At 53.0% G+C, this 21,680-nt stretch overlaps 11 protein-coding genes across 11 annotated transcripts; 7 read left to right on the top strand and 4 right to left on the bottom strand.

Moving 5' to 3' along the window:
* The first annotated feature begins 320 nt into the window (after nt 1–320).
* Nucleotides 321–2,318, top strand: ASPVEDRAFT_179335 (uncharacterized protein). The gene is made up of 3 exons (XM_040808830.1): nt 321–365; nt 410–708; nt 762–2,318. The coding sequence occupies exons 1-3, from the start codon at nt 340–342 to the stop codon at nt 1,856–1,858; spliced, it is 1,422 nt and encodes a 473-aa protein (XP_040673914.1). The 5' UTR covers nt 321–339; the 3' UTR covers nt 1,859–2,318.
* On the bottom strand, nt 2,049–3,431 carry ASPVEDRAFT_34326 (SDR family oxidoreductase; the record flags this gene model as incomplete). Its single annotated transcript, XM_040810844.1, has 4 exons — nt 2,049–2,647; nt 2,705–2,894; nt 2,948–3,087; nt 3,149–3,431. The coding sequence occupies 4 exons, from the start codon at nt 3,429–3,431 to the stop codon at nt 2,049–2,051; spliced, it is 1,212 nt and encodes a 403-aa protein (XP_040673913.1).
* Nucleotides 3,432–4,522: 1,091 nt separating this feature from the next.
* ASPVEDRAFT_143825 (uncharacterized protein) lies at nt 4,523–5,960 on the top strand (the record flags this gene model as incomplete). Its single annotated transcript, XM_040807947.1, has 7 exons — nt 4,523–4,676; nt 4,724–4,747; nt 4,832–4,900; nt 4,951–5,340; nt 5,398–5,439; nt 5,490–5,594; nt 5,647–5,960. 7 exons carry the CDS (start codon nt 4,523–4,525, stop codon nt 5,958–5,960), a joined length of 1,098 nt encoding a protein of 365 aa, XP_040673912.1.
* A 549-nt stretch (nt 5,961–6,509) lies between these two features.
* Nucleotides 6,510–7,562, top strand: ASPVEDRAFT_155867 (agmatine deiminase family protein; the record flags this gene model as incomplete). The annotated part of the gene is made up of 1 exon (XM_040808484.1): nt 6,510–7,562. The coding sequence occupies one exon, from the start codon at nt 6,510–6,512 to the stop codon at nt 7,560–7,562; it is 1,053 nt and encodes a 350-aa protein (XP_040673911.1).
* Nucleotides 7,563–7,774: 212 nt separating this feature from the next.
* Nucleotides 7,775–9,421, top strand: ASPVEDRAFT_89379 (cytochrome P450; the record flags this gene model as incomplete). The annotated part of the gene is made up of 3 exons (XM_040818601.1): nt 7,775–7,846; nt 7,892–9,192; nt 9,238–9,421. The coding sequence occupies 3 exons, from the start codon at nt 7,775–7,777 to the stop codon at nt 9,419–9,421; spliced, it is 1,557 nt and encodes a 518-aa protein (XP_040673910.1).
* Nucleotides 9,238–11,201, bottom strand: ASPVEDRAFT_47351 (uncharacterized protein). The gene is made up of 5 exons (XM_040813762.1): nt 10,977–11,201; nt 10,881–10,929; nt 10,700–10,831; nt 10,348–10,653; nt 9,238–10,293 (listed from the first exon to the last, which is right to left on the bottom strand). Exons 1-5 carry the CDS (start codon nt 11,193–11,195, stop codon nt 9,560–9,562), a joined length of 1,440 nt encoding a protein of 479 aa, XP_040673909.1. The 5' UTR covers nt 11,196–11,201; the 3' UTR covers nt 9,238–9,559.
* A 273-nt stretch (nt 11,202–11,474) lies between these two features.
* ASPVEDRAFT_76887 (uncharacterized protein) lies at nt 11,475–13,238 on the bottom strand. Its single transcript, XM_040816369.1, has 2 exons — nt 12,185–13,238; nt 11,475–12,131 (listed from the first exon to the last, which is right to left on the bottom strand). Exons 1-2 carry the CDS (start codon nt 12,921–12,923, stop codon nt 11,530–11,532), a joined length of 1,341 nt encoding a protein of 446 aa, XP_040673908.1. The 5' UTR covers nt 12,924–13,238; the 3' UTR covers nt 11,475–11,529.
* Nucleotides 13,239–13,753: 515 nt separating this feature from the next.
* Nucleotides 13,754–15,335, top strand: ASPVEDRAFT_47349 (gelsolin family protein). The gene has a single exon (XM_040813761.1). It carries the CDS (start codon nt 13,943–13,945, stop codon nt 15,122–15,124), a length of 1,182 nt encoding a protein of 393 aa, XP_040673907.1. The 5' UTR covers nt 13,754–13,942; the 3' UTR covers nt 15,125–15,335.
* A 96-nt stretch (nt 15,336–15,431) lies between these two features.
* ASPVEDRAFT_47348 (uncharacterized protein) lies at nt 15,432–17,725 on the top strand. Its single transcript, XM_040813760.1, has 5 exons — nt 15,432–15,811; nt 15,864–15,911; nt 15,959–16,259; nt 16,312–16,586; nt 16,641–17,725. The coding sequence occupies exons 1-5, from the start codon at nt 15,614–15,616 to the stop codon at nt 17,304–17,306; spliced, it is 1,488 nt and encodes a 495-aa protein (XP_040673906.1). The 5' UTR covers nt 15,432–15,613; the 3' UTR covers nt 17,307–17,725.
* ASPVEDRAFT_155861 (uncharacterized protein) lies at nt 17,624–18,774 on the bottom strand (the record flags this gene model as incomplete). Its single annotated transcript, XM_040808483.1, has 4 exons — nt 17,624–18,304; nt 18,359–18,429; nt 18,486–18,542; nt 18,597–18,774. The coding sequence occupies 4 exons, from the start codon at nt 18,772–18,774 to the stop codon at nt 17,624–17,626; spliced, it is 987 nt and encodes a 328-aa protein (XP_040673905.1).
* A 1,078-nt stretch (nt 18,775–19,852) lies between these two features.
* Nucleotides 19,853–21,379, top strand: ASPVEDRAFT_57327 (cytochrome P450; the record flags this gene model as incomplete). The annotated part of the gene is made up of 1 exon (XM_040815324.1): nt 19,853–21,379. The coding sequence occupies one exon, from the start codon at nt 19,853–19,855 to the stop codon at nt 21,377–21,379; it is 1,527 nt and encodes a 508-aa protein (XP_040673904.1).
* Between the last annotated feature and the right edge of the window lie 301 nt (nt 21,380–21,680).

The following is a 21,680-nucleotide window of genomic DNA, read 5'->3' as shown; positions in this document are numbered from 1 at the left end:
CGCCTAGCTTTTGTCCCTTTGACAGTTTGTATCGAGTAGGCACAACACGGTGTTATATATATATACATGTCTCACCCCGGTGAATGATTTTGCACCACTAGTCCGCACAGCCACCTTCGAGAAACAGCCAATCTATCTACTCTAAGCTTATCATCAACATACAGCATTTTAATGACTGTCTGGCTGTGCTGTCATTCAAACAGCCGACTGTGTGCGTTGAGAAGTGCATGTTTGCATGTTTGTCATGTTTGCCCTGTTTGCTCTGTTTGCTGTTTGATCTCCTAATTTTTCCAGACAACATTCATTCACAACATTCACAACACTCACTCAATTCTTAATATGGTTGAGTACGAGTTTGGCGGACCGTAAGAGCCCTCTCCTGACACTCTTCATATCTAACCCGCTGCAGTCTTGGTGCCGCCGGCATTGTGTTCGGCCTCCCGTTGCTGCTCTATTCGTTCGCGTTTGGCTGCAACGATGTCGCTGGCTGTCCCATTCCATCGCTGCTCCCTGGTCGTGCCCTGACTTGGGAGAATATCAAGGCAGATACAAATCTCAGCATTAGCAGCTTTATCACCTGGGAAGTCCTCCTTGCCACTCTCGGCTACTATGTTTACAGCCTGCTTCTCTGGAGACTTCTGCCTGCCAGCGTTGTTCACGGCACCAAACTCGTCCACCATGACCGCCCGCTGTCATATCGTTTCAATTGTACGTATACAGCTCTGTCGCGCCCTCTGAACACCTTTTAATCTGAATCCTAGCGTTCTCTGCCAGTATGGTTACACTCACCATCTGCGCTGTTGGGACGTACCTGCACGGTGCCCACTTCGCTGTCTGGACTTATATCACCGATAACTATGTCCAGCTTTTGACTGCCAATATTATCATCTCATACGCTCTATCTGTGTTTCTCTATGTCCACAGTTTCAGCGTCAACACTAAATACCCCAACCGCGACCTTCGCGAGCTGGCCGCTGGAGGCACCACGGGGAACCTGGTCTATGATTTCTACATCGGTCGCGAGTTGAATCCCCGCGTCACTCTGCCATTCTTTGGAGAAATCGACATCAAGACATGGTGCGAAGTTTGCCCCGGCCTGACCTTGTGGGCCTTGATAGATCTGGCCTTCATCGCCAAGCAGTACCGCAACTACGGCTACATCTCCGACAGCATTGTATTCACGGCGCTCGTCCAGGCGTACTACGTCTTCAGCAGCCAGTACGGCGAATCCAGCATCCTGACCATGATGGACATCACTACCGACGGCATGGGCTTCATGCTCACCTTTGGCGACCTTGCCTGGGTTCCCTTCTTGTACTCCACGCAGTGTCGCTACCTCTCGACATACCCTGTGCATCTGGGCTGGATCCACATCGCGGCCATGTGCGCCGTGTTTGTTCTTGGGATATACATATTTAGGGCTGCCAATACCCAGAAACACGTATTCCGAACAGATCCCAATAACCCTGCCGTGGCTAAGCTGTCTTATATTCAAACTAAGCGCGGCACTCGACTCCTGACAGCTGGATGGTGGGGGATCTCTAGACACGTCAACTACTTTGGCGACTGGATGCAGTCTCTCCCGTTCAGTCTGCCAACGGCACTCGCTGGGTATCTTATTCTCCCGGCAGGCAGCACTGTAGGCGATGCTATTCCGATGTTGGATGGCCGACTGGTAGTTCAAGGACCCGCAGCTGGCTGGGGCATGGTTTTTACCTACTTCTATGTCCTTTATTTTGCCATTCTCTTGATCCACCGCGAAGGTCGGGACGACGCCATGTGTGCGAAGAAGTATGGGAATGACTGGACGGAGTACAAGCGGATTGTCCGATGGAAAATCGTCCCGTGGCTGTATTGAGCTGTACTCCTTCCTGCACTTTTACTGCAAATTCGAGGAACTGTCCATTTGAGGCTGATGATAGTTCAAATTGGCTAAGGCTGTCCTCGGTCCGTTGCTGTAGATAATAGGATCTTTAATTCATCTAGTATATTCTATATGGTCTTAGCTGTATATTGGCCATATTCGCACCATCAAGGTTCAATATAGTCTACTCCCCCTTGGACACGCTCGTTCTCTCCGGGATGATGCGCTCTGCTGCCAACCGGTCAAATGCAAGATAATGGCCCTGACCGATGGACAGCTCCTCCGTAAAGCCCAACCCGCGAATCTTGTCGAGGCACATTTCTCGGTTTCTGTCGAGGAGAGTGAACCCAGCCTTGACGAAAACCCAGGTAGCCTCATCTACCGTCCGTTGTCTGAGGCCATATTCCTCGCACATCTTCTGGTACTCGCCCTGGTGCTCTGCCCACCACTTGTCAATCTCCCCCCAGCCGTCTCCCTCGGGGGCTGTACCCTCCAGCCCAAAGTACTGGGCCAGAATCGGCCATCTGACGGACCACGGCCCCGGGGTGTCGGTATCAGCAATGTTGAAGCCCTCCCCATTGGCTTCCTCGGGCTTCTCCACTGACAGGTAGATTTCCGCCCGAGTGATGATGTCCTGAGAGGACTCGGTGAATGTGTAGACAAAGTTCTTCTGTGTGCCAGGGAACCTCACCTGCGCCCCCGGTCCATTGATATACCGGTATAGGGAGAGGTATAGAGCAATGGGCTCAACATAGGTCATGCTGGTGACGGCGGGGACGTGCCCTTTAACAAATCAAACTGCATCAGCGTAATTACTTTAAAAGACATAATAGAACGTACCAACGATCTGGTCTGGACGGACTTCACACCACCGCCATTGCTTCCCCTTCGCGGCCTTCTTGATCAGGTCGACCTGGTCGTAGTAGAAGATTTCATCGCCCCATGGCGAGGGGATTCGAGGCTGGTCTTCCCTCAGAGGAGGGTTGATCTCGATCTTGTCCATGTATTGGAAGACGGCCACACCATAGTTCTAGTCATTACTGTTAGTCGCGTGGGTTTATCTGACCATGCAAACCAGCTTACATTTGTGCCCGTCTGCAGGAGGAAGAATTTCATGCCCGCACAGAGCTGGTCGACCGCATGGACGGCATTAAATGTCATTCCCACGTTGAGGTTCTTTATGTCCATGACGTTCTCCGAGTACGCGGTGGCGTTGGTGTATGCTGTCGACGAACATACTCGTTAGCAATTGGGATACTCGCTGTCCAGCATTGGACTACGCACCAAGGTAATACACATGGGTTACTTGATCCAAGTTAGGGATCTTGCTCGTCAGCTGCTGCTTGACATCTTCCAGGTTTGCACGGAGGTCAACCCCAGAGTACAGCTCCAGACGAGGGTCCAGGGGCAGGCCGCTGTCCGCGACGGTTCGCGGGCGATGGGTCAGTGCAATGACTCTGGAGAAGGTCGTCGCAGAGGGATACGAGAGGAGATTCTTGGTAACAGCCCATCCGGAAATGCCACTGGCCCCGAAGACGAGGGCCACGTTATTCTGGGACTCGATCATCTTGCAACGCTGTTTTACCAAAACACGAAGGCAGTTCGAGGCTCACAGGCCCGTGGCCGACCGTAGCTCGCACGTCCTTATATGCCCAAACCCCTAACTCTGTTGCGAGTAATGTCAGAGTGGAGAGACTCGATACGATGGGGTCGACGGGCTGCTCCTTCGCGGGCCGCTGTCCACTGACGATCGTTATTCGCAGGACAGATGGCTTACGGCCGTCTCAGCAAACAATCCTGCTGTATGAACCGTGAGAGGGCTCGGCTAATGAGCTCTCCTTCCCATAAGGGCATTGATTGCACCTGCAGCACCGACAGAGTGGAAGCCAAGCGCCGGCGGCATGGTGGCACAGCCCTAGCGCAGCCCCAGTGGATATCATTGCGGCATTGCTGAGCCGCTTTGCCTGTTCTCGGCCGTCTTCACGGGGGCGACATCAGTCATGTAAGACCCGGTGGGCCCAGTGGGTTCGCCCAAGCACGACTCGCACACGTCTCCAGCCGGCGATGGATGGCCGGGGGAGAGCATCCGTGCAACAACAGCCGGTACTTTGTTCCGCCTCTCCAATCTCCATATCTCGCTAACGGCTGTCACCTCCAACGCCTGGGGTCTGAGACAACCGTCTCGGCTGCTTGTCTCATCCAGGATGGTGTCTGTCGTCAGTTGCTCCCCGTCCCATCGCTCTCCCGCGCGTGTATCTCAGCCTCCATACCCCATTCCAACTACCCCGGAGAAGATGCGGGAAGATATCGGATCGGTCACAGCGAGGGCCATCGTAGACAGGGAATAGGGAGACATCTCACCAGCGGCGATGCAATCTCCGATGCTGGTGGGCCACTGTGTTGGCGTCCCGCTTTGAAGGATTACCTGATACCTCTCCTGCTCCAGACCGGTTTAGTACAAACAAGCCTGAGCTCGAGCTCAGTGATCGATTCCAATCCCTGTCAGTGGACCAGCCATGCGTAGTAACGATCGTCCAGCAGGAATTGATTGACGATTCCCAGCTCTGGCGTTTCCCCTGTCTGCGAAATGCCAATGGCCTTAAAGTGCTGACACCCCTGTCCAGCAGGGGCGACATTGAGACTGCAGACACATGAACGATGGGTCCTCTAACTACACGGTCTCTGGAGTCAGGCTCCCGACAGGCGTCTGTCTTTGGCGTCGGGGGTGCTTTTGTTGCTTTCATCTCAGCAGTCATTGCGGCTCGAGTGTATGTGCGAGTAGTGATGCTCCACGCGCTGGGAACTGATGATGGTAAGTGCTGGCATTATATTGCGGAACAGTTGACTAAGTTATATGAGTCCTGATGGTTATTGGATCGGTGAGTAGACCTGCACGACTTCAGCACTGCTCTCACTAACTGCCTAGATACTGGCATTTGCGTTAACGGCAGCGTCTATGGCAGGTAGGTCTCGTCTACAGCACAGAAATGTCCAGGCTGACAGGTATAGCTGCCTACTATGGAGTCGGAAGACACGGTAAGCAGGCCTACACAATATGCAGCTCTCCATCTGCTAACTGGGCCCAGTTAATGACATCCCCAACGAAACCATGGTGCCAATGCTGAAGAGCGTCTACTCGACCCGGGTCATCTACGTGCTCTCCCTCGGATTTGTCAAGGTGTCGCTGCTCATTTTTTACCTCCGACTGGACCACCGTCGATATATGAAATGGATCGTGTACGGCCTCCAGTTCGTCGTCGTTGGGTTGACCATTGCCAGTTTCTTCGTCCTGGCCTTCTCCTGCTTCCCACCGGCCAAGTTCTGGGACTTGACCGGAGAGACTGAGGGTAAATGCATGGATGTAGATTCGCAGCAGGTCTTTTACGAGGCAAATGGTATCCTCAATATCATCACCGACATTTGCATTTACCTCGCCCCCATCCCGATGCTCTGGGGTGTGCGCATTTCCACTGTGTGTAATGTCCCAATCGGACTATAATCAAATGTTAACAATATTTAGAGACGCAAAGGAGCCCTGTTTGGAGTGTTTGGCCTCGGTATTCTGTCAATTGCAGGTACGCTTTTGTTTCCCCTGTCCACATACCTCATGCTAATAATACTTCAGCTGGCTGCGTCCGATATGACTTTGTGAAGAAGTTGGCGCACAATCCAGACCAATACTACAGTCTAGCAGACTCGCTCAACTGGTGCAGTATCGAGATATACGTTGGTATGGACTCCCCTCATAGACATACTGGTGAGCTGGGCTAACTGCCTGTCAGCAATCTTCTGTGGATCCGCCCCCTCGCTATCAGTTCTTGTGAAGACATATGCACCGGCACTCCTAGGCTCCAGCGGTCGTACAGGCAACAGTCATGGTCATCCCTCTGGCCCTGGTGGGACATATCGACTCAGCTCGCGGCCCACTAACCGCCGCCGACTCTCAGACACAATTGACCTGAATGGGAGCCAAGACAACATTATAGCCGGGCAGGGCAGGTCAGAGGGAATTATGATGAAAACAGACATTCATCTGGAGGTCAATGATGCCGACTCGACGCCGACTCGCCAGGATCATTTCAGATTTGGGAAATAAGCTACCACAGCGAATTAGGGTAACTCTCGAGTTATCGTGTACATTATTGAGCTTAGAAAGTAGTGCATTAATTGTCATTGGTAAATTACTGAATTGTCTTCAGATGCTAGTATATCAGAACAGAAGATTTCTGGAACAGTGGTGCCTGCTGCAAACTGCTGGAAATGCTGGCGCCTGGAGCTGAAGAGTCACTCAATCGAATCAATTCTGAGAATGGAAAGGATCACTGGATAGTCTCTTGGCGGAAGTGTATATAATATATAAATATTTCTACTCGCTCGCCGCCGTGGGGGTCTATATTATAATTTTTGCAACTGGCCCTCGCTCACCACCACGAAATCAGGATCTGCCGGCGATGTCCGTCGTAGCAATGCTGAAACTCGGGCATAAAAGGGTCCCTGCTGCCCGAGTAAATTCGTTCTGTAGATGTTCTAACGTTAATATTTCCACCCTTTCAATATTATCTTTCTTCGCAGACTCGCCTCATATAGGCCGCTCTTGACAATGCGTTTCTTGCCTGTGCAACTCTGTCTTGCAGTCACCTCGACTATGGCTACACACAGTCGCTTTTACATGCCCGACGAGGGACATCCCCACGAACAAACTCTCATGGCCTGGCCGGGGAACAGCAACCCAAGCTATCAGGAACCCGGAAGCCTCAAGCGCATGAAGGCTGAGCTGGTCAGCATAGCAAAGGTCATCTCTGCCTTTGAGCCGGTGACTCTGATGGTCAGTTCTGACCAATTTTCCGACGCTGAACGTGAGTTTGCAAGCTGTGGTCAGTACGGCGTCGACATCAAACCGACCACGGCAGATGATCTTGAGCCCTGGATGCGAGACATTGCACCGACATTCGTGCTTAGCAATGAGTCCTATCCCGCTCTCTACGGGGCAGACTTCAACTTCAACGGCTGGGGAGGGCGATATCCGTCGTCCAGCAATGCTCATTTAGCTCGCGACCTTCTTAATGATTGGTATATCCCGCGTCTACAGTCGTCAATTGTTCTGGAGGGCGGAGCTCTGGATGTCGACGGTGAGGGAACCATGCTAGCAACAGAGAGCTCAATATTGAACCCAAACCGCAACAAGGACGTGACTCGAGAGAGCATCGAGCGGGAGCTGCACCGGATATTGGGCGTCACGAAAGTTATTTGGGTCCCCGGCGTCAAAGACAAAGACGTAACTGATGCTCACATCGATGCCCTTGCCCGCTTCACTAGCCCTGGCAGAGTTATCCTGAGTCGTCCGAGTCGGTACGATGCAGTGTGGACAAAGGTTTACAACGAGACCAGAAATATTCTATCCCAGACTACTGATGCCAAGGGACGAGCACTGGAGATTGTGGAATTGCCTGATGCGGATGCCAACGATATAAAAGGGTCGGAGCCAGACATGGTGGTGAGCTACATCAACTACCTGCTTGTAAACGACGCAGTCATTGCTCCACGATTTGGAAGTCCCAAAGCCGACTCCAACGCGAAAAGGATTCTGCAGAGCGTCTTTCCTGAGCGGCAAATTGTCCAGGTCTATCTGAATGAGATTGCTGTCAACGGCGGTGGCATCCACTGCATGACGCAGCAGATTCCAGCATTGAGGGAGTAGAATGATTCTTCCAGGATATCAGGAAGGTTTATATTAAGTATAGAAGAGCAGACCCATATAAATTCAGGATTGATCCATTATTTACCAGCTGTAGACTGCGGGGCTGGAACAGCTTTTCCGGACTGTCTGCACGCGGAGAAGCTTTCCCGGCTGCATATTTGAATCGCCCAATCTCCCGATTAAATCAAATACCAATTTGCTAACTGGTAGACATGGCTGTTTTAGACAGGTATCTTGGAGAAACAGCAGGGTTTACTGCCCTTGCTTATGTTGCCGCTGCAGGGGTACGATATACGTCCAATACTGCTTAGCCCTACTGACAGTGCCAGATTCTGGTCTATCTCGTCGCAAACATCGTCTACCGACTTTTCTTTCACCCACTGGCCCAATATCCTGGACCGTTCCTCAATCGCATCTCGCCCATCCCTCTCAGCTACCATCTCGTCCGTGGTCGCCTGCCATTCTACGTCAAGCAACTGCACGATGTCTATGGCCCCGTGGTCCGCCTTACACCAACCGAGCTCTCGTTCAATTCCGCCGACTCGTGGAAGGATATCTACGGCAGCCGTCCAGGTCACCGCAATTTCCATAAAGATCCAATCCATGTCGGATCTATCCAGGCTGTTCCGGGCGCGGTGACGATCACGATGGCGGACGACGTTGACCACGCCCGCCAGCGCCGCTCTCTATCCCACGCCTTTAGCACCAAGGCTCTGCTGGAGCAGGAGTCTTTGATCAAGGTGTATATCGACACCTTCCGTGACAAGATGAACGAATTCGCCCGCTCCGGCAAGACTTGTAATATCGCCGACTGGTTCTCATACACGACATTTGACATTATTGGACATCTCTCCCTCGGTGAGCCGTTTGGATGTCTGACCAGCAGTGACCTTCGATTCTGGGTGCCTTTGATTTCCGAGTCGATCAAGGCTGGTGCGATCGAGCAGGCGACAAGGCGACTGGCGACGACCGGCGGTGTCTTGCAAGCATTGATGCTGAAGCTATTTGCGCCGAAAGAACTCCGCGAACAGAGGATTAAGCATCTGAGCTATTCGCGAGAGAAGATTCTGAAACGAATGGGACAGGGTGGTAACAACCAGCACCGGGACTTCCTACACTATTTGATGACGCAGCAAGATAAAGAGAACCTGAATCAGGAAGAGATTATCGTGAACGGGGCGCTATTCATAATTGCTGGATCGGAGACTACAGGGAGCTTTATGACAGGACTTTTCAACCAGCTCCTGCAGCCTTCGAATCGGCGAGTTCTCGACAAGCTTACGGATGAGATACGGGGTGCGTTCCAGCGTGACGAGGACATCACATACGAGGAGTTGACCAAGCTTCCATGGTTGACGGCTGTTCTTGAGGAAGGCCTTAGGCTATTCCCCAGTGCGCCCATAGGGTTTACCAGGGCTGTGCCGTATGGGGGTGATTCAGTCGACGGCCATATGCTTCCAGCAGGAACAACAGTGTCAACGTGTATGTGGGCGGCGACTCACGCAGAGGACAACTTTCACGACCCTTACACCTTCAGACCGGAACGATGGCTGGACAAGGAGAATACAACCGACAAGCTGAGGGCGAGCAATCCGTTCTCACTGGGACCTAGGGGCTGCATCGGCCGCAAGTAAGTATGACACCACCCATATAGGATACTACTGACTATTGCTAGCTTGTCGTACATGGAGCAGCGGCTTATCACGGCAAAGCTGTTGTGGCATAATGATATTGCCATGACTGGGGATGAGACGTGGACTCAATGGGATCCTAGAAACGACCATGAGAACATGCGAGTCTTCACCAACTGGATCAAGGCGCCTCTCACGGTCAAATTGACGCCGCGGAAGTTCAGCTGATGATTAAACACGGTTACCCACTTTCTCTGGGGCGATATAAGATCAGTTCACATTATGAAGCAACCCTGCAGAGTATAATAACACAAGTTCGTAGAATAGAACCAGATCTGGATATGTTGAATAACCAGAGCCACCATTTTATCCAAATGTCTTGTACAAGAACTGCATCCCCGCTTGGAAATCTTGCTTCCCTCCTCTCCCTAGTATCTTCTGGCGACTTGTAAGAAGATTCTTCGTTACCGCAGTCCAAGAAAGGGACTCCGTTATCTGCCCATTTAGACTATCCAGGACCTGTACATCTAGCAAGCCACCGTCCTGCTTCCGGACAATCCCATCTATTATGACTGTTTCAATATCTCCAGCATTTGCATGGAGCAAGACAGCAGCAACCGGGTTCTCTTCGGCAGCACAGGCCATATTAGGAGAGGTGGCGTCGAAGATGACCAGATCAGCCAGCTTGCCCACCTCGATGCTCCCGATTCGGTCTTCCATATTGACGGCTTTGGCGCCCTGTATTGTGCCCAGATTGAACACTTCTTCTAGTTTTATTCCCACAGACGGGTACTTTCCTGCTTCCATGGCTTCTCGGTTCTCAACCCCACGAGCATGCTGCATGCTGAGGCGAAGCTGCGTCAGGATGTCACCAGAGTTGTTTGCATGGCAGTCGATTCCTATCGATGCATTTGACTTGACGTCTGGGCGAAAAGCCACAATATCGCCAAGGCCCATTTGAAGCTCAGTCTCGGGGGTCGTTGAGAAGTACGCTCCGTGCTGGACAAGAGTTTGGGCATCGGGTTTCGCGATTCCGTTGACATGCGAGAAAAGAACGTCCTTGTCTAGAAGGCCGTATTCGGAAAGTAGGTTTACCGAGTCTGTCTATGAGTAAGTTGATTCAGTAGCGGGTTGGAATAGTTGGCATCACTTACTTGTCATATAATTCGCCACAAAATGAGTCGTAAAGAGCTTAAGACCGAGAGAGCGGCATTTGTCCCAAAGGCTCTTGATAGTTTCCTTTGGCAGCTTGAAGCTATCAAAAGCCAGTCCCATTTGGACTCGCCCTGAACCAAATGGGGCAGAGCCTGCAAGGGTCTCCAGAGTGGTATACCACCATTGGGGAAGGAGATCATCGTCGTAGTCGACCGTAGAGGTCCATGTTTTGATACGCCAGATTGGGGTGTAGCAGAATATTGAACGTAGCCCGGACGAAGCCGAGGCTCGGATCCCTTCGGATACTAAGCATCATTAGACATCGCTCTTGAATTGATACAGGAAGCGCACCGTGTTCGGGAGAGTAACTCATGTGGGCATGGTCAACGACGGTGGTGACGCCGCTGTTGATACTCTCCAAGCAGCCCCCGAGCTGTCCCCAGAAGATATCGTCTGGAGTATAGTTGAATGATTGGATATTTCCTGACCATACGTAAGCAAGCTTATGTATCATTAAATTGAGACAATGTACCTGCAACCATGTAGTCCATAAAGCCCAAGTCACCAAGCCTGCCTTTAAGCTGTATTGGTCAGTGAGTCGCCGCCGTGGTCAGTCATAGAGTGGTACCTGGGTCTGCCACAAGTGATGATGAGTGTCGATGAAGCCAGGACAGATTATCTTGTCTGTGCAGGGTATCACAGTTCCCTCAGTGCCAGGGCAGCTGAGATTCTGGCCGATTTGGGTGATTCTGTTTCCCTGAATGAGTACATCGTGTTCTTTTAGTACAATAACATGGCCATCTTGATGGGCCAGCACAGTCCCTTGCTGCAGCAGTGTAGACGCCATGGTAAGCTTTGTAGAGCTATCCAGAGGATTGCGACTATCAGCTTATACTTATATTTGTATAATGCGTCATGCTCGGAGATAACCTCGGAGATACACTCGGAGACGGGAGAGAAGCCGAGTGATTACCTAATCACGCGGTCTCGGTCAATTCCGGCCGGCGCAGCAGCCAATCAGCACACCCGGTGTGTCCCGATTAGGCAACCTGGTCTATACAAATTAATGGACTGTTGAACGTCTGGTGCTCCTCTGCCGGAGTCGATACGCTGTAGACCCTAACATGTCCAGATTATCATATTATACATGGCTAAACCCAGATATACTATATACACTTCGGCTATGAACCACCAGGGTGAGCAGTGGCACCACTCAGATACGCCTCATGCTCCCGGCGCAGGGCAGCGGCATCATTCGTTTCAAATGCAAAATTCCAGAGACTCGCCAGGAGTTTCTTCGCCTCGGGCTCGTTCAGGGCATCCTTGGAGCTCCTGCGGCCGACATGCTGCATGACACTGGGGGTGATGGCCCATCGGATCTCGTCGCGGTCGTTCGCAAAATCTTCCGTCAGCATGTCCACGTATCCTATTCTCTTTTCCTCATACATGCTGATTAGGTCGGGGACACGGGACTGAGGGAAGACGAAGGCCTGAGAGCAGCAGCCAAACTTGGGCATCTCGTGCACTCCAGCAGGGATGGGGCGCATCGTGACTCGACCTGACGCAAAGTAGAGGCCGATCAGGAGAGGCGTGAACACTCCGCAGATTACCAGGACCAGGTCGTTTGGAACAAAGGGATACATCTTGGGCTGGTAGCTGCGCGCGCCCAGTAGAAGAAAGGCAACGCAGCCCACGGTGACGAGCGAGAAGAACAGGTATGTTGGCCACTCTTCGGAGTTCCAGCCAAGGAACTCTTCGGTGTAGAAGAGACGGAAATACAGCCCTAATAAAGTCAGCCAAGAAATAGTATAGTACATGCAGGGGGTTTAGACTCACAAGCCTCAGCCCCCTTTACACTCATCTGATCTTTTATAGAGTGCAAAGCCTGCCGCGTGCGGTGGTACCAGCCATCCATTGCCAGGACATCGTCTTCCAGCATCACCACGTACTGGGCACCGACGGCTTCGCAGGCCTTCAGCAGATAGGTATAATCAAACAGCGCCTTTTCGCGCCCGTCAAAGCGGGCCTCGCTGGACTCCAGACTGCGGATGTGGTCGATATCAACGGTCGCATTGTCGTACAACAGCACCTGGTCGGGCACTCGATTGAGCCACGGCTCCGAGTATGCAGGGTGCTGCGAGGGGTCGGTATGGGCGACGAAGAGCAGCAGGTGCATGTCCGCGCGCTCAGACTGGCTCAGGCCATCAAGCAGCGAGCCTACCATGGTCTTGAAGTAGCGGGTGTTGTTGCGCGCGACGGTCGCAACGCCGACGCAGAAGGACGGGCTGTCAGACGATCTCCATCGCCAGGACTCGCCTCTGCCCTGTTCAGCATCCTGGATGTACTGGTTTGCCTGGGCGGTGCGGACGGTGGAATAGGTGGGCGAGTAGCCGGTGGACTCCTGGAAGAAGCTGGAGGTCGGATCACGGAGCGAGTGCTGGCGGGCAACGAACAGCAGGGCCAGATACAGCAGCAGGAAGGCGGGCAGCAGGCGACGAGTGTAGGCGCTGAGATCCAGCAGCAGCAGCTTGGGGCTCAGGAGGCCACGGCGGAGTCCGAGCCACTGGTACCGCATGGAGGAGAGCAGCGAGGCATGAAGCCAAAGAATTCAGGACTGAGGATGAGAATGCAGCGGCAGCCTCGTGGGCATTCCGCAGACCCTGGCATGAGCGCTAGAGCATCGTTAGTCTCAGGTTCGCTTCGAGCCTTGACGTGGAGAGTCGCAGTCGTCGAGCATGTGGAATGGGGAGCCCGGAAGACCCTCCAGGGGGGCAGGGGGGTGGGCATCGGGGCACGAGTGGACTGCAGAGAGCAAGCATGACTGGCTGGAGAACAGCGAGATTGGGGGCCATTCAGAAGGATCAGGATAGACGATGATACGAGATTATCCAGAGTTCAGCCCTGGTCGCTTGGCAGGACGGACTGTTCCGACAGACTGTATCTGAGGCTCTGAGTATCGAGTCTACATTCTCCGTCTCTACCGTGACTACGCCGTATACACCGTATACACCGTAGACTATACGGAGTACAGACAGTATTCAGTGTGTTCTGTAAGGGTCTGCGTCTCCACTATTGCATCCCTGTGATCGACAGCGACACGCAACCAGTAATCATGATATCACTGCGCATCTCAGGCGTATACAATACGGAGTGTTCAGGATACTCGGTCTTGACTCGAGTATCTCCATATCTCCGTATCTACAGAGCACTGAGTACTGTAGAGTAATTTCAATCGGCCAGGCAATAACGTACGTGCATAAATATTTGCATAACTGTTTGCATAAATGCTTGCATAAGTGGCCCGAGTCACATGTTCCGTGGTGATTGGCGAAGGCCACGTGACTGCGTAATATTCATTATTCTGGACTGTTTCTCTGTATGCTCTTGACATTCTTTGTCTGTATGGCACTATTTGTCTGCATTTCTGCTTTGTCTGAGCTATAAAATGTATACTGTATAAATATAATATATAAATGCTTATTCAGGATGTTCCTGGCCCCGCTCGATCTCGATCTGACCCACCACCGCCACCAACTCCTCGCCAACTCCTTAACACAACTCACAACTACAGACTATCCATAAGATATCAATAAAATGGCTCCCCACGAAGGCCTCGTCCACCCGAAGAAATACGACATCAAAGACAGCAACGTCGAGCTGGTCGGCTCCGATCTCGACCACCGCGTCAAGCACGCCTCCGCCCTCAGTGAGCCCGCCTGGCACAATGGCAAAGTCGGCCAGGAACCAGGCCTCTTGATCTGGCGCATCGAGAACTTCGAGGTCATCCCCTGGCCAAAGGAGCAATACGGCCAATTCTTCGATGGTGACAGCTACATCGTCCTGCACTCGTACAAGCTGGGCGACAAGCTGGGCCACGACATCTTCTTTTGGCTGGGAAACAACACCACCCAGGACGAGGCCGGCACTGCCGCCTACAAGACCGTCGAGCTCGATGAGTTCCTGCATGGAGCCGCAACTCAGCACCGCGAAGTGCAGGAGTATCCGTCCGAGGAGTTTGCCTCGCTTTTCCGCCGTATCACCATCCGCTCGGGCGGCGTCGACTCTGGATTCACCCACGTCGAAGAAGAGGCGCCCAAGGAGGTCACCACCTTGCTTCGCGTGTTCAAACTCCCTGGTGGAGGCCGCATTGACTCCATCATCGTCTACGAAGTCAAGCCCACCTGGGAAAGCCTCGACGACGACGACGTCTTTATCCTGGACAAGGGCGAGAAGATCTGGGTCTGGCAGGGCAAGAACTGCAGCCCGATGGAAAAGGCCAAGTCGGCGCAGGTGGTGCACGACATGACACTCGCTAAGCATATCGACGTCGAGGTCCTGTCTCGCCATGAATCCCGGTCCAAGATCATTGTCGACATGCTGGGAGGAAAGGACGTCCAGCAGACCACTTTCAAGGCTCCTCGTCCCATCTCGCAGTCCAAGAGGGCGACGGCAAGTGCAGATGCTTCCTCTCGTAAATTGTTCCGGCTGAGCGATGCCTCGGGGCAGCTTTCCTTTGATCTGGTCAAGGACGGAGGACGAATCCGCAAGGCAGACTTTGATGGCAACGACGTCTTCTTGTATGACGTGGGAAGTCACCTCTGGGTTTGGCAGGGACTGGGAGCAAGCGAGAGAGAGAAAGCTTCGTGGATCAGAGTCGCCCAGGCCTACGTCCGCCATCTCCAGAGCCAGAACGACTCGGATGCTTACACGGTCCCGATATCCAAGGTGGTCCAGGACTACGAGAGCCCCTCGTTCATGAAGGCCATTGAAGTCTAGATAAGCCAATTCAACAACTGTTGTAATATAAATAGTGTATTGTTGTAGCTACTACTGATCTGCAAATATATATATATGTTAGTTACACTACAGCAGTGCAGGCCCTCAGTACAGGCCATCTGCCGCTGATATCCATTTCTGACACCCCAGCTCTATAGTAATTAGATATATATAAAAATAATACAATAACAAAAACCAAAAAAATAACGTGTACAGTACAGTGCTTGGTTGTCACCGCCTTCCATATCAAGTAATCTGTCACCCCGCATTTTTCTATTTTTCTATTTTGTCTTCACTTTTGCCTGTATTTCTTTTCATTTTCCTTCATTTGTCTTCACAATTGTCTTAATTTCTGCTGTTTTCCATCACGGCCTCCTTCATCTGCCTGAAAGACATGCTGCACTGGTAGATGCGACTTGTTAAGTCGTGGATGGCTCCCGGCCACTCCGTCGCTGCTCTCTCTTTCTAGTTCTCGTCACGTTAAGCATTATGCTTGGGGACGCCGACTTGAAAGCCCTCGGTGGGAACCTCAAGTCCGTCTCAGAGGAGAGCCAGAAACACCACGATGATCTGCAGAGGCTCCTCGGCCAGTTCCAGTTCCTCCTCGACAGCTACAACCGCCTGAAAAGCGACTACGAGGAGGAGAAAGAGGGCCGAGAGAGATACAAGAGATTGGCGAAAACTCAGGTAAATCTTCCAATCATTCACAATAACACTTTCTGACATAACTGTGCCGTAGGAGCGGAATCCATTTGTACTTGTCCTGGTCGACGGCGATGGCTATCTGGTAGGACCAACCCCGGCACACTTTGTGCTCTGTCTCACCTCAAGCAGTTCAAGGACTACCTCATCAAATCCGGCCATCAAGGCGGAACGAAAGCGGCGCAGCTACTAAACGAATCAATCAAAGACCTTGTCCACGAGCGACTCGGAACCCAGGCGGATGAATGTCGGATCATGGTGCGCATATACTCCAACATCTTCGGGCTGTCAAAGTCGTTGGGCCGTCTTGGTCTTATCGGAAAAGAAGCACGGTCCTTTTCAATCTTTGCAGCGGGCTTCACTGCTGCTCAGGACCTGTTTGACTATGTGGATGCCGGGGACAAGAAGGAAGGGGCCGATTATAAAATCCGAGGTATTCTTGTGCATTCACCATGTCCACTGCGCTATCTCACTGACCGTGGCAGAAATGTTCCGTTTGTTTGCGGATAACAACCAGTGCAAGCATATATTCTTTGCTGGATGCCACGATACTGGCTATCTGTCCTTGCTGACTCCTTACCGCGGCAAGACTGACCGTATCACATTGATCAAGGCTGCGTCATACCACCCTGATTTCAGCAGCCTTGAATTCGCTGTCCGGGAGCTTCCCTCCGTGTTCATGTCAACACAGGTTGGCGGAAACCATATCCCATCTCCTACTGTTCTGCCGGGTGCCAAGATCTGCACCCATTATCAAAAGGTATGTTGCCCTCCTCTATCACAGAGGTGTCTCTAACGTGTAGTACCGTAACAGGGCATCTGTAAATACGGCAACCAGTGTACCAAAGTACACACAGGGCCAGGCCAACAGTTATCGAAACCGGTAGTGGACAAGGCCTCGCCCGGAATACCATCTTATTACACCAAGGAGCCCAGGTTCCCCACCCGAGACCTGGAATTTTACAGCAAAACACTTCCCTATATGGATACAAGGTCGCTGTCGTTTATTGCAGTGAATAAGGACGGAGAGCGTATTGATACATACGTGCCCATACCGTCGCAGGATAGCCGGGATACGTATGCACGACTTTCCAAACCATCCAGGCCGTGCAACTACTATCACCTCGCGGGGGGTTGCGACACCGAGAATTGCGAATATGGACACAGCCCGCTTGATTCCGACTCGCTGAGCGTGATGAAGTATATCCTGCGGCAAAATGCTTGCCCGCAAGGTGCTCGCTGTCGATCTCTAAAATGCTATCTTGGCCATATCTGCCAAAAGGATGACTGCAGGGGTACTAAGCCTTGCAGATTCAAACCCCATGCGCACACGCTAGATGTTATGGTGGCGCGGTGGGATGACCCGATTGAACGCCTTACTGAGGACTCGCCAGAGAGCGAGGCATCGGCAAATTCACCCTCCATCGACGACTCGGGGTCTGTCGATGGGGTTGAAAGAGTGAGGAGGAGGGCCTGTTAAAACAATTACGAACAAGTGGATGATATAACCACTTGTTGCTGTGGAGTTTGTATTATGATCAATCTCCTTCAATCGCTGAAAATACGAACAGCCCTTTTGGATTAAGGGATGGGAGAGTAAACAACCAGACTACGTATACGTTATCAGTATACGGATTACAAAGGAAGCAATGTCTGTCTACTGCAAGTCTCAAATAAAAAGTCTAGCAAACTTAGGCAATTGAACACCAGTTATACTGTCAACCAGTGTATTTTGTAACCGTGAAATCTCTGATCTATTATATTACAGACATCCGAAAAAAGTGAAAAGAAGATGTACTAAAACCGCGTATAGCTGGAGCGCTTTGGAGTCAACCGCATCATGATGGCATCTGTATCCTGCTCTGTGCCTTCAGGCCCGCTGGACGGCGCATTCCTGGCCCCATATCGCTGCGAAGAGCCTCCAAACACTGTGGCCAAGTGCCGCTTAGCGAACGGCTTCAGAGCTGGCACTGAAGCACACAGGATGCCGGCGTTGACCTCCAGGTACGACCAGTAGAACTGCTCGGTGATATCCCACGTATAGTCAGCGGACGTGAGAGCCCCAAGCATCTGGACGGTACGCTGGATGGCGATGGCGCACACAAAGACACCCGAAGACATGATCAGGATGATGGATATGCGCTGGGCGAGTCGCATGTTGAGCTTCATGATGACTGGGATAGGGAGTAACAGCGTCATGACATCCATGACAATGTTCAACACACTGAGCACCGTCATGATGGTCTGGGTGTCCATGCAGCGGCCATCTATTAAATTGTACCAGCCCTTCTCGATGGGATCACAGCGGAAGATGAACATGAAGGTGTAGATCATCACATAGCAGGTAGCCGCACCCATGAGCGAAAAGGTGATCACACGGAACCAGCGCTGGGGGGAGAGACGAAGATAGAAGGCCAGGATGGAGAGTTTCGAGAGGATCACGGCCCAGGCGTAGACGAGCGTGGCGACGAGGGTCCACTAGAAGAGTCAGTATGCTAGGAACTGGACGATATCACGACGAGAGCAACTGACGACGTTGAGCCCTGGATAGTACTGCTCCATGGTTACGTCCCATAGGTGCAGTCCGACACCGGTGGCCATGACTGAACACCGCACGAGTTAGTCAGTGTATATATTGACCTTGGACAGGGAGACAAACTCTCGTACGAGACCGGAATCAGAATGATGGAGCATATTGCCGCGCAGCAGACGAATGCTGAAGCGAGCAAAGAGTTAGCAGACGGCCTGCTCCTGAAGAGGCCGCACCTACCATCATCGAGCTGGAACTTGGCCTCTGTGAGGAAGAAGCGAGTGTACAGGCGGAGGGCAACGACAGCCAGGGCGATCAGGGCTGTCGTGATGGCGCACGCTGCCATATTGGCCTGGATGGACTCTCCTGAAAACCGCGTCTCGCCCGGCGGGGGTTCAACCACATACTTGGAAGCCATATTGTCGTTACTCGCTGGCTCTTGCCTTACAACAGGCGAAATACAAAGGAATGCCAAAAGAGTGTGGAGTATCTACGGCGTCCTTGCGAGGACTGGGCTCGACTACCTTATATTTCCTCACTGAATCACTCAAAGTCCCAGACACATCTCAAACGACGGACATGGGGCAGGATTATTGATACATCGAATCGTGATCCCTGTACACCGGGTGGCTGTCAAATACTGATCAGCGCCGTTGGATGGGCCGACTGGCCAGCAGGGCCCCAGTTGACCGGTGCTTATGGCCGTTAAGATGGCCCAGACGCTGCTGACCGGCCGTGTTTCGAGAGGCTTCACTCTTCACGCCCCTGGCTGAGGCGCCAGGATGCTTATGCAGAGCTGAAGCTAGCTGGGACCGGGATGGCTGAAGGATTAGGGGTTCTTGGACGAGGGTGTCAGAGTGCCACCCCCCCGGACGGCCCAACAGCTGCTCAGCGAGGACTCGATACGATTGCCAAGTATAATCCTTGTCTCGGGGCTGCAATACTGTGACAGGTTTCCGCAGCCAGCATTAGCCGCTTTCACCGGGCCAGTCGACGAAGAGATATCAGAGACTGGACTCGTCCACTCAGGAACTCCCCCGAATGGTCTGAGAATCTGAGGCCGTACTTTGGCGCCGAACACGACGACGACAGGTCAGCGGCGGAGCACGGCCCAACAGCGACAGCCTGACAGCTGCAGGCGTGCATCGACCAAGGAGCTAAGGAGCCCTAACGGTGTCTAGTGCAAGCTCGGTGTGTTGCGCGAAACCACTCGACCCACGCCCTCGTCCAGGGACTCCACTGCCGAAAAGCCCAGCCAGCCGGTTGGCAGCCACCAGCACGGTACTTTGTCATGTCTGGACAAACTCCAACAGGAAGGAGTCCAGTTTCGTGGGTCGCAATCGCTCCATCGCTCCATCTCTGGGGGGGACGGGCCGTAGTGGCCGCGAGTCAGTCTCCTCCACGAAGGACCGTGCAATTACTCATCTGGGGTCGTATTCCTGTCCCTCATATACCGTAGCCCCCTCCCGGGGTCATTCACCGCGGTCAGAGTCATCATGGCACTGGAAATGCTGTTTTCCTTGTCCCCCGTGGCCCTCACGGCCGGCGTGGGATGCCTCGTCCTGGCTTACTGGCTCGCGACGTATGTGCGCCTCTACTGGTTCCATCCGCTTTCCAAGTACCCTGGTCCACCGCTGGCAGCTGTGTCTGAGCTCTGGTATGCATCGGCCTGGACTGGAGGTTTCTGGAACCGCAAGATCCAGGAGGCTCACCAGCAGTACGGCGACATTGTACGCATCGCGCCCAACGAGCTCTCGTTTGCAACGGCCCAGGCCTTTCGCGACATCTACGGCGCCCCCTCGAAGACACGCAAGCTATTCCCCAAGTCCGATCGGTTCTACGACAATGGCCACCCGAATATCGCCTTTGTGCTCGACCCGGAGGAGCACGCCCGCCAGCATCGCATGTTCGCACCGCAGTTCCGTCCCTCGGCCATCCGCACCCAGGAGCCCATTATCCATGACCATGTCGACCTCTGGGTGAGCCAGATTACAGCGCGTGGTAGCGGCGGGGCCGTCCCTCTCGATGTGTCCAAGTGGTTCGAGTGGTTGACGTTTGATATCATCGGGGAGCTCACCTTTGGCGAGTCCTTCTATGCGACCCGGGACAACAAGAGCCACCCGTGGGTGTCTATCCTGCTGGATGCCACTTACAGTGGTTCCATCTTCAACCTTCGCAAGCGCCTGGCATTTGTTGGCCCGCTGCTGCGCTGGATGCCCTATATCTCAGCGACCGCCCGTGCCGCTGTCGAGTCCATCGCCCAGCACGGCGCCATGACGCTCGCAAAGACACGAAAGCGCATTGAAGTAGGCCCAGCACACAGTAATGGCACTGGAAGTCGCGTCGCTGTCGATGATTTCCTCGAGCACGCGATTCGTGCCGGCGGCATGTCGGACACAGAGCTCGCCAACCAGGCCATGGTTATGCTGACGGCCGGCGCAGAGACCAGTGCGACAGCCTTGACAGCGGCATTGTGGTATCTATCGCAGAAGTCCCACGCCCACTGTCTGGAGCGACTCAAGACGGAGGTGCGGACTGCCTTTGCCAGCCCGTCCGATGCCACCGGTGATGCGACCGCGCGCCTCCCATATCTCAATGCTGTCCTGGAGGAGACGATGCGACTATTCCCTCCGTCTCCAGTAGGGCCCCCTCGCGTCAGTCCCCCAGGAGGTGAAACCGTCGATGGCACCTTTGTCCCGGGTGGTGTCTACGTATCGGCCGATGTCTGGGCTATCCACCACGATGCACGCACTGTTGGAGAGCGCCCGGAGAGCTTTGAGCCGGAAAGATGGTGCGATGGCCCTATGAAGCCTTATACAGTACCCTTTAGCATCGGACCGCGAATGTGCATCGGAGTCACGCTCGCGTGGGTCGAAATGCGCATTGCCCTGGCCAAGACAGTCCTTGCATTTGACTGGGAGCTGGCATCTGGCGGCGGCGATTGGGTTGACGACGCCAGACTCAAGCAGCTATGGAAGAAGGCTCCCTTGATGCTGCATTTCCGGCCAGTGGCGAGGGTGTGATTGAGTCGTTATTTGTATGTCCAGGGTTTATATGGTAATGTATATAAGAGGAGGTCATTTGCAACCAATACCAGAGATTGTTTTATGCCCCGCCTAAAAACAAGAAATGGACGAGTAAACAATAGTTGAACAAGTAATACGAAGCACATAATGAATAGCCGGACACCCGGCAGGCAGATGGGAAACCAAGGTAGCAAAGTTGGACCAGGAAGGACTGCTGCAATCGCATGCTAGCTATGCAGTGTCGTCTGACAGCCCAAACCATGGATGAAAGCTCTTCTCCACAGGTCCAGGCTGAATA

Source organism: Aspergillus versicolor (assembly GCF_001890125.1).
Source record: "Aspergillus versicolor CBS 583.65 unplaced genomic scaffold ASPVEscaffold_15, whole genome shotgun sequence".
NCBI lineage: Eukaryota > Fungi > Ascomycota > Eurotiomycetes > Eurotiales > Aspergillaceae > Aspergillus > Aspergillus versicolor.
This window is presented reverse-complemented; position numbering and strand designations above follow the sequence as displayed.

What these genes read in the sequence shown, in the direction of transcription:
- ASPVEDRAFT_179335 (XM_040808830.1), top strand. Translation starts at nt 340, where the DNA reads ATGGTTGAGTACGAGTTTGGCGGACC. An exon ending in GAGTACGAGTTTGGCGGACC is followed by an intron (nt 366 to 409) that starts GTAAGAGCCCTC and finishes AACCCGCTGCAG; the next exon opens with TCTTGGTGCCGCCGGCATTG. An exon ending in GCTGTCATATCGTTTCAATT is followed by an intron (nt 709 to 761) that starts GTACGTATACAG and finishes TCTGAATCCTAG; the next exon opens with CGTTCTCTGCCAGTATGGTT.
- ASPVEDRAFT_47351 (XM_040813762.1), bottom strand. Translation starts at nt 11,195, where the DNA reads ATGGCGTCTACACTGCTGCAGCAAGGGACTGTGCTGGCCCATCAAGAT. An exon ending in ATCACTTGTGGCAGACCCAG is followed by an intron (nt 10,930 to 10,976) that starts GTACCACTCTAT and finishes TGACCAATACAG; the next exon opens with CTTAAAGGCAGGCTTGGTGA. An exon ending in TATGGACTACATGGTTGCAG is followed by an intron (nt 10,832 to 10,880) that starts GTACATTGTCTC and finishes ACGTATGGTCAG; the next exon opens with GAAATATCCAATCATTCAAC.
- ASPVEDRAFT_76887 (XM_040816369.1), bottom strand. Translation starts at nt 12,923, where the DNA reads ATGCGGTACCAGTGGCTCGGACTCCGCCGTGGCCTCCTGAGCCCCAAG. An exon ending in TGTAAAGGGGGCTGAGGCTT is followed by an intron (nt 12,132 to 12,184) that starts GTGAGTCTAAAC and finishes TGACTTTATTAG; the next exon opens with GGCTGTATTTCCGTCTCTTC.
- ASPVEDRAFT_47349 (XM_040813761.1), top strand. Translation starts at nt 13,943, where the DNA reads ATGGCTCCCCACGAAGGCCTCGTCCACCCGAAGAAATACGACATCAAA.
- ASPVEDRAFT_47348 (XM_040813760.1), top strand. Translation starts at nt 15,614, where the DNA reads ATGCTTGGGGACGCCGACTTGAAAGCCCTCGGTGGGAACCTCAAGTCC. An exon ending in AGAGATTGGCGAAAACTCAG is followed by an intron (nt 15,812 to 15,863) that starts GTAAATCTTCCA and finishes ACTGTGCCGTAG; the next exon opens with GAGCGGAATCCATTTGTACT. An exon ending in TCTGCACCCATTATCAAAAG is followed by an intron (nt 16,587 to 16,640) that starts GTATGTTGCCCT and finishes GTACCGTAACAG; the next exon opens with GGCATCTGTAAATACGGCAA.